The sequence below is a fragment of the Oryctolagus cuniculus genome, chromosome 11 (assembly GCF_964237555.1).
Source record: "Oryctolagus cuniculus chromosome 11, mOryCun1.1, whole genome shotgun sequence".
In the NCBI taxonomy this organism is placed as follows: domain Eukaryota; kingdom Metazoa; phylum Chordata; class Mammalia; order Lagomorpha; family Leporidae; genus Oryctolagus; species Oryctolagus cuniculus.
The window spans coordinates 55,759,851-55,769,105 of NC_091442.1; the positions used below are offsets into that span (position 1 = coordinate 55,759,851).

At 60.3% G+C, this 9,255-nt stretch overlaps 1 protein-coding gene across 1 annotated transcript; it reads right to left on the reverse strand.

The window, feature by feature from the left end:
* Positions 1-333: 333 nt before the first annotated feature.
* On the reverse strand, positions 334-8,652 carry LOC100352913 (keratin, type II cytoskeletal 71). The gene is made up of 9 exons (XM_002711003.5): positions 8,125-8,652; positions 5,520-5,734; positions 4,837-4,897; positions 4,496-4,591; positions 4,014-4,178; positions 3,720-3,845; positions 2,722-2,942; positions 2,022-2,056; positions 334-1,168 (listed from the first exon to the last, which is right to left on the reverse strand). Exons 1-9 carry the CDS (start codon positions 8,563-8,565, stop codon positions 957-959), a joined length of 1,572 nt encoding a protein of 523 aa, XP_002711049.2. The 5' UTR covers positions 8,566-8,652; the 3' UTR covers positions 334-956.
* Positions 8,653-9,255: the final 603 nt, after the last annotated feature.

The window sequence follows — 9,255 nt, forward strand, 5'->3', positions numbered from 1 at the left end:
GCTCGTCCTCATCCTCAGCCCGGCACGGCTCCACGCTGAGTCCACCTGCACCCCCACGTGTGCTCCTGCACCTGTGCTGTGGGCGTGTTCCTGGTCTTTATTCTGCCTCTGCTCTATGGGGAAAGTTAAACCAGACACAGGAACCGCCTGGGCAACACCCAGCAGTGTACTTATGTGTGCATGTGCCTTTGCACGCCGGTGTGTGCATGACTGCATGTGCATATTTGTGCACGCGTGTTGGTGTGTGCACGGGTGTCCCCATGTGCGTGCTATGTGCTCGCGAGCAGCTGCACTGTGTCCGTGTATGTCTTTGAAAACTCCGAGAGCCAGCTATCAGATCGTGCTGTTTATTGAGGATGCAACAGGGAGAGTCAGGACGTGGGGGAAGTGGCGATGCCTCCTCTGTTCTGCCCCCAGGTCCTGGAGCACGAGGAGAGAGAGGCTGAGTTGCGCTTGGTCCCACTCGCAACGAACCACGAGGCTGAGCCGGGGCCCACTCTTGGTTGTTTGTCCTTCAGTCCTCCTTCTCTTGAACTCACAGCCAGCTCCTGGTGCAGGCAGGAGCTGAGACCACGCCCCCCAGCGTGGTGGTGGGGGGCAGCCCAGGCTGAGACCCACCCAGGGAGCCGGACAGAGGGGCTAGGACTGAGCCAGAGGCTGGTTAGAAGAGGAGACAGCCAAGGAGCCAGGGCCTGACCTGCACTGTGGGCAGGAGGGGAAGATTTGGGGGTGCAGGGGTCAATGACACCAGGTGTGCCTGCCCAGTGCCGTCCAGGCTCAGAAGACATGGCAGGGGAAGTGGGTCAGCCAAGGCTGGTGCCCAGAGGCCAAGAGCAGGACCAGCAGGGTGGCGGTGGGGTAGACAGTGAGCTGAGGAGAACATAGCAAGGAAACCAGTGTGTGGGTGGGTGGGTGGGTAGGGGTCCTGGAGTGAGAGGGGGCACAGGGCAGCTTCTCTACCGACTGGCTTTCTTGGAGGGGGTGCTCAGGCTGGAGGCCTTCCCCAGGGTCTCCTTGTAATCACTGGCACCGGCCCGGCTCCTGGCCTCGCCGCCTCGGACACTGCACACTCCGGAGATGCAGCTGCCGCTGTTGGCCACGTAGCCCCCGCTGACCGTGCTGGGCCGGAAGCCATAGCCGCTGCTGCCGCTGGTGCTACTGATGATGGCTGCCCAGGGAGAGCCAAGGGTCAGTGCCCACCCAGGAAGGGCTGGGGTGCCACGCCCCCAATCAATGCCGTCCCCTCCCATTGGTGGAACATTCCAGACAGCTCCTCCTAGGTCCTGCCCTTAGCTCACTCAGCTTAAACCCAAGGAGATGGGCTCTTGCCCATCACCCTTCTCAGGCCTATCCCCCGGCACCAGGCACCTACACACACACCTCCTGTCCTCCTGGTCACCAGCCACTGTCTCTTCTACAAAGGGTCTTTTAAAAGCTCATGGGAATGCATAGTATGAAAAAAAAAAAAAACCTGCCCAGGAATTTCAAAAATGTTTTGTCCCCAAATAAACTTCTAATTCCACTTTTCCATGAAGTCTTTGGAACCCCTTCATATGGGCCTCTTTGCCAAGCTTCCAGTCTCCAATTCCCCCATCCTGGCAGGGGACCCATGGAAAGCAGCTCTCTTGGGTGCCTGGTTTAACCTCTGCCCCCACTGAGCAGACGCTCAGAGAGCCAGATCTGTGAGCTTGGGCTCTGTCTGGGTCCCCGCATTCTCAAATCCTCCAGGTCTGACCACAGCCTGCACGCCCAGCTTCCTCAGCCTCACGCAGGTCCACGCACCACTTCCCTGCTGCACCGCCACTGCTGTGGCGCCCTGCCGCTGCAGCCGCCTTCCCTGGCCATGCCTGCCTGGGAACAGACAGCACCCCGGGCAGGGAGCCAGGAGACCCGTTTGTGGCCGTGGTGCTGCCATCTGGCTTTGTGCCAAGTTTCCCCCCTGGTTTCAGATTCCTCATCTGAGCTCTGCCTAAGCCCTCGCAAGTGTGCAGGGTGGAGGTGACAGCACGTGCGGTACTTACAGATGCTGACGGCGGAAGGATATTCCCCTGACATCCTGTTCAGGAGAGAACCAAAGCAGGAGGAAGCGGTCAGCCAACCAGAACTTCTCAAAGTCACCACCCCCACCTGCCTTTATATGAGTTTCTGAACCTAGTGGGTGCACCTGTAGAAATTCAAGGCTATTTTGAGAAGCCTTGGGGACCATCCCCTAAATCTTTCGGGGTAGCCAGGCAATGCCAATGAAACAAGAATTAGCAGGAGGACACAGTGAGGGTAGGAAGTGCATTTTCCCAGGTCAGGCCTGTACACCAAGCCTTCCCATCTCCCTGCAGTTGACGGGGGCAGGGGGGAAAGAGGAGCTATATGGCTGCCCCATAAAGCCTCCTACAAGTTCACTGCCCCCAGACAGGTAAGGGGGATGGAGCGAGAAACGTGAGAGAGGGGTGGGGATTTGGGGCTAGGGGTCAGTAGGCTATTCCCAGATAAGCCCAGGGAAGGTGTGCTGAGTTAACCCAGGTGTCACAGGGCACAGCAGCTAATTTGGAAGGAACATTCAGTGTGTCACAAGTGGCTACTTCTTTCCACTTGCGGATGGCACCACTATGGCCATCACCAGCCCCTCGGTCCCCGAGAGCTCACCCTCTGGGTGTTAGGGGATGCTTGGCTTTGTCCCTCTGCTCTGTCCAAACTTCCCCGGCCCCAGAGCAGCCCCTAGCTCACCTGCACTCCTCGCCTTCCAGCAGCTTGCGGTAGGTGGCGATCTCCATGTCCAAGGCCAGCTTCACGCTCATCAGCTCCTGGTAGTCACGCATCATCCGGGCCAGCTCCTCCTTGGCCTGGTGCAGGGCGGACTCCAGCTCATCCAGCTTGGTCCGGGCGTCCTTGAGGGCGCTGTCCCCACGCTGTTCGGCGTCGGCAATGGCCGTCTCCAGGTTAGATGCCTAAACAAGGAATCGTAGAAGTCAGGGAGCTGGAAGGGACCCTTGGAGTCATCACCAGACCTGGGAGGGTGGAGCCGGGGTCTTTAAGACTGCAGGACAGAGATGCCCACCCCCACTGGCTGTGCCACCGTGCTTCAGCTCCAGTGGGACCCTCCTGGGGCTGGGAACTCCTTCCTAAGCTCTCGCTGTTGCGTCCAGACGTTGATGGTGATGGGAATTCATCTATCCCCGGCCCTCCTGAGACCAAGGCCAACTGAGCAGAGCTTCTGCTCCGTGCCGAGATGCCCAGGACACAAAGAAAAGGAATGGAAGCCTGGCTTTTCTGCTCCTGAGCAGCATTGAAGCCCAGGAGGAGAAATCACTGGAGTACAGGCAGCAGGTGCAATTGACAGCTGGCTGCCCCAGGGGCACCAGGAAGGAGATTCTTCAGGAGCAACTATTATTTGCTTACTGTATGCCCAGCACAATGCTTGGCACCTTTACGAGATGATAAAGTGGTTGACACTGCCGCTGTTTCATCATCCGTGTGCATCTTGGCTCCTGCCTACTGAAGCCAGACCCCGGTCTCCTTCCCAAGCCCACACTTGCTTATCGGGTTGCTGTGTGCTAGGCAGTGTGCCTGGGCAGGGGAGACGATAGTGCACAATGCAGCCGGCTCAGTCTGGGGCAGGGGCACAGCAGGTGTGGGAAGTTAACAGCGAGCGCTACCAGGAGCCGTCTCAGCCACCGTCTGCCCGTGCTCGTCAGCCACGACCACACGCCACAGCCCCTCCTCACCTGCTTCTTCGCATTCTCAATATCAGAGCGGAGTCTCTGGATGACCCGGGTCAGCTCCGAGATCTCGTTCTTGGTATTTTTGAGGTCGTCCCCATGTCGGCCGGCTGCCAGCTGCAGCTCCTGGAACTAGGGACCCCAAAGCACAGAGGCGAGAGTGAGCGTGAGGAGCACGTTTTGGGGTACGTGATGTCTCAGGGCTGCTGGTGACATGGGGCTGGGGCAGGGGAATGCTCTCAAGCCAGCTGCCCTCAGTGCCTCCCACCCCTCCCCAGGTCGGGCCTCGGTCCAGCCCACCTTGGTCTGGTACAGCGCCTCAGCCTCGGCCTTGCTCTTCAGGGCGATGTCCTCGTACTGGGTGCGGATCTCGGCAATGATGCTATCCAGGTCCAGGTTACGGTTGTTGTCCATGGACAGGATGACGGACATGTCACTGATGTGGGACTGGATCTGAGCGATCTCCTGCAGGGAGGGGGGAAACGGAGATGGCCTCCCAGCTCAGCCACCCCTGGAGCCTCACCACCTGGCCCCAGCATGGAGAGACAAGACTGGAGCCCAGGGCTGCGGGGGTGCCCCAGGCAGATTCCCGCCGTGAAGAGCAAGGGGTGACCCCTTCCCTTCCTGCTCAGAGAGTGGACAATCAGGAGCCTCTTGGGGATGAAATGGAAGACAGATGCCACTGAGGGGGCCTCCCTGTGTCTCCCACCAACCCCCCACCCCCGGGTAGAGCTGCGGCCATGGCCGACCATGGGAGATGGGCTGGGGAAGGCCAGACTTACTCCTTCATAGAGACACCTGAAGAACTTGATGTCTTGGTCCATGGAGTCCACCTTGGCCTGCAGTTCCACCTTGTTGGCGTAGGCTGCATCCACGTCCTGCAAGGTGCCCCAGCCAGCCCCGGTCACCGCAGGGGTGGCCAAGAAGGCCATAGCCACCCCAGCCCGGGAGCTTGGGGCATGGAGGAAAACCCATCTGCTCCCCACGTGGCTCCCGGGGAAGCAGAGGAAGGAGTGAGAGGCCCAGCCTTAGCGTCAGCTCCTCAGGCGGGCGCCCTGGGACATCTGAGCCCGGTCCCCCAGCAGCAGGGCCCCCCCGGCCCCCCAGGGCTGCCTCCCCTCACCTTCTTCAACAGCACAAACTCATTCTCGGCAGCCGTCCGCTTGTTGATTTCCTCCTCGTACCTGTGAGAACACCAGGCTCGTGGGTCAGGATGTCTCACCCGGAACCCTCCCTCACCCAGGGAAGACCCTGAGCGTGGACAGAGGCACAGATGCTGGGGGAGTAGGTGGGGGGAGCTGCTGAGGCTGGGGTCAGTCAAGGAAGGCCTCCTGGAGGAGGAGGAGGCCTGGGGACCAGATTCGGAAGGAGACTGTGCAAGCTCCAGCTTGGGAAAGGGGGAGGGAGCAGGCGGAGTGCGTGCCCTGTACTAAATCGCAGAGGTCGCAGGAAGCCAGCTGAGCAGCTCCCTGGAGGAAGAGCTCCTGCCTGCACCTCCCCCGCTACTCCTCGCTACTCCTCGTGGGCTCTGGGAGGCGCAGTCCTCACTTCCCTTCTGCTATCCACGAGATGCAGGCGCTCTGGGAGAACGGGAGCGGCTTATCCGAGGGTGTCTTTATCCTGAGCTGGAGGTAACGTCCCAGAGACAGGACCCAGAAATCGGGAAAGCAGGGAGCCCGTTCCACGGCTGTGCTGGGGAGGTGCTCCTCGCAATGGCCACCCCTGCTGCCTTCCCCGTCTACACGCGCTGAGCTGGGGCAGTGGTTGGGGGTCCCTGAAGCCCCCGGCCGCCCTCTGCCCGCTCACCGCTTCTTGTAGTCCTCCACCACGTCGCGCACGCTCCTCAGCTCCGAGTCCAGCCGCACCCGGTCCCCGGACAGCGTCTCCAGCTGCTTCCGCAGGCTGCTGATGTAGCCCTCGAAGATGGGCTCCAGGTTGTTCCTGCAGTTGTTCAGGTCCAGCTGCTGCAGCAGCTCCCACTTGGTCTCCAGCACCTGGTTCTGCTGCTCCAGGAAGCGCACCTGGGACCCCAAGTCCAGACACGGTTGAGTCCCCAGAGAAAGAGTCACACACACACACCTGCTGCTCCCGGGGTGGCGTGCTGAGTGCTCTGCCTGCACAAGGTGGGGAACCCATAACCCCATCTGGTGGGGGAAGAAACTGGGCCTCTTTCAAGGGCCCAGTGGTTTGCTAGAAGACCTGAACCCAGACACGTGTCATGGTCTCTTGTGCCTGCTATCACTCAGGGACCACCATGGCCAGAGCAGCCCAGGGCAGGGCGTTCCTAAAAACATGGTTTGGAAGCTAGGCTGGGTCTGTTCCAATGGAGAGGGTCAGCGTACTGCAGAGAGCCCCTGCTTTTCATTCTACAACCTGCCATAGCTCGGCGGGGCTTGGGCAGAGGGCTTCTGGATAGTTCATTTACTTGAAAGGCAGAAAGAGAGAGAATGAGAGAAAGAGAGAGAGAGAGAGAGGTTTCCTATCCACTGGTTCATTCCCTCAAATATCCACAATGGCCAGGGTTGGGCTAGGCTGGAAGCCAGGAGCCCAAAACTCAATCCAAGTCTCCTACGTGGGTGGCAGAGCCCCAAGGACTTGAGCCACCACCTGCTGCCTCCCAGGTGCATCAGAGGCGGCACCCAGGCACTCTGATATGGGAGGTGGGTGTCCCAAGCAGTGGTTTAATGGCCACACTAAACACCTGCCCCTTGGATATTCTAAATTCCTGCGTCGGGCTACAGCTCATCTTTGCCTGTTGCCCTTCTGCTTTGCCCTTAGTCCTGCTCCTCAGAGCCACACTCCCCAAGACAAGCACCATGTGTGGGCGCAAGGTGGACAGCCAGAGCTCCCTGCCCTGCAGCAGCCCCTCACTGCACCAGGAGACCAAGCAGGGGAATTTGACCTGCATGCACCTCTCTTGTTTGATTTTGGGGAGGTGCAGCTTTTAAAAGGTGACAGGTGAGATCAGGAGACCGGGACTCTGTAGAGACAGGGTGAGTCGGCTGCGGTTGGTTGCTATGGATGTCCAGGAACCTGGGCATAACCCACAGAGTAAGCCCGGCACACAGGACAGCACTACCGGAGCCCCGTGGACTGCCCATAGGATTATTCTGGAACCTTCCAGAACCCACAGCTACCTTCCACTCCCTCCATGCCAAACACCCTGTGGGACAGACATACTGTGCATCCTCCTTTTCATGTCTCCAAACCACAGGGTCTGATCAACCCTGGCAAAGGGCAGGCACCTCTCATCCCCCGGACCCTCAGCCTCCAAATACCTCTGTGTTCCCAATGCGAAAGGCTTCAGGCAGGGAGATGCCACAGAGCTCAGGCTGAGCAGGGGGCAGTGGGAAGTCAACCAGGCAAGACATCTAGGGCCCCAGGGGACCCTCAGCACTGGTGGCCAGGGACAGTCTCAGCCACAGGCTTGGCCTTAGGTTGCCCTGTCCCTGGAGGGAGCCAAGAGAGCCCGCTAGGCCCTTCCTCCAGGACAGGAGGCAGGAGGCTGATGGCCCAACCTCCCCTTTCCCTTCCCCCAAATGGCCCTGGGCACGGCATTGACATTGGTGGTTGACTCATGAAATAGAGGTAATTATTTCTCACCTGCCTCTCTGGGGGGTAGGGGGGAAGGGGATTCCTGGGGTGTCCTTTAGAATTCGTGATCCCTCTCCTCCTCAGCCCCCCTCCCCTAGTGTCCAGGGGTCAAGGAAAGGTGGAGACAAGAGCTGCCCTCCATGGCGTACGTGGCACGGTGGGCGCCGTGCCAAGGTTGTGCGTGCATTTTCTTTTATACAGCTGACGCCGCCCGCAAGAGGTTGGTGGTTATGTCCCCTCTCGGAAGGAAGAGACTGAGGCACAGACACGCCCAGTAACTTTCCCAAAGCCACCCAGCGGGTCAGCGATGGTTCCGGGGTTGAAGCCAGGTCTGATCTCACAGCCCACTGCACTGCCCTGCCTGTCAACAGCACCCTTGCCTAGATGAAAGAAACAGCCTGGGGCACGGACGCCGAATCCGAGGGCTCCAGGTTACCGCAAGTGAGGCTTGCTGTCTGTCCGTCGGGCACGCAGTGGGCAGGCGAGGCCAGCACGGCCTGGGAGGGGGCAGCCCCCCTGGAGACTCGAGCCCTTTCTGCACGTGTGGCCCCGCGGCTTAGCAAGGGCACCAAGCTGGCCCCCAGGAGCGAGGACTGGGTCTTTCTCTCTTGGATCTCCAGCAGACACCCCTCGTAGGCGTCTGCTTCCCCCTCTCCAACCCCAAGAGATAGCACAGAGGCTCTCCCCGAGGCAACCCTGAAGATGGACGGCACCTGCTTTGTCCACTGGAAGTGTGCCCTCCTATCTAACCTCAATCCCTCCTGCTGCGATGACATCTCACGCTCTGAGTGGGTTCCCCGAGTCCCGGCAGACCCACCTTGTCGATGAAGGAGGCGAACTTGTTGTTCAGCGCCTTGATCTGCTCCCGCTCCTGGGCGCGCACCCGCTGGATCTCAGGGTCCAGCTCCACGTGGAGGGGGGCCAGCAGACTCTCGTTGACGGTCACCTGGTGGATGCCTCCAGGTGGGCACACCGTCGAGCACACGGGCGCCAGGGCCACGCTGCCAAACATGCTGCCCGCAAAGCCGCTGGGCCGGTTCCGGGCATATCCATAGCTTCCGCTCTTCCCGCTGGCCATGTTGAGGGAGATGCTCCGGGCGCCCCCTAGGCTGAAGAGGCTCCGGCTACTGAAGCCCCCGCCGAGCCCTTTGCCCCCTGCCCGGAAGGAGGATGAGCTGCCCCCGGAGAGCACGGCCGAGCAGCCGCTGAAGCCCCCCTTGGCGGCCGATGCGGGCTTGCAGGTGAACTGGCGGCTCATGATGCTGTTGGAGACGGAGCTCAGGTGTAGGAGGGAGGCAGGTGGACGTCCACGAAGGTTGTGCTGGCTGTGGTGCGTGCTGACAGGTGCCTTTATATATGCCCAGCGCCGGCGCTTGTGAATGGGCAATCAAGAGCTGACTGCGTGGGTTCAGCTTGCCTGCGAGCAAGAAGTCATTTTCTCTGTGCTGAGCCAGAGATCGCGCGCTCCCCACCTCCGAAACAACACGAAACCTCCAAATTGCTGGGCTTGCAAGCCTTGCTCATGTAATTTGGGGCTTATCTAATTAACCTGTTACAGGGCGATTTGCCCAGGGGGCCTTCAGGGAGGAGGGGGTGTCCCTGGCACTGCTGACTTCTTCCTGGGGTGGGGACGGTGTAGATGTCCCCAGACAGGACGGGCCACAGGACAGGGAATCTCTGGGGGCTCCCATTCTAGCCACGCCTGCCTTGTTCCGCCCAGGCAGTCGCCCCCTCCACAGGCCCCCTGGAGACGAAGCCCGCAGCGTACAGTCGAAGCAGAGGGTCGGGACACTTGGGGACTCGGCTGGCAGGACGCAAGGGGAAGACGGAGACTTCCCGTGGCCTGCAGCTTCCAAGAGCGGATGCCTCTTGGTGGTTCTTGCACCTTGTTTGTCTCTCCTCCCACGTGGAAAAGCTGCCAAGACCAGGAGAGACCAGTGTACGGGGC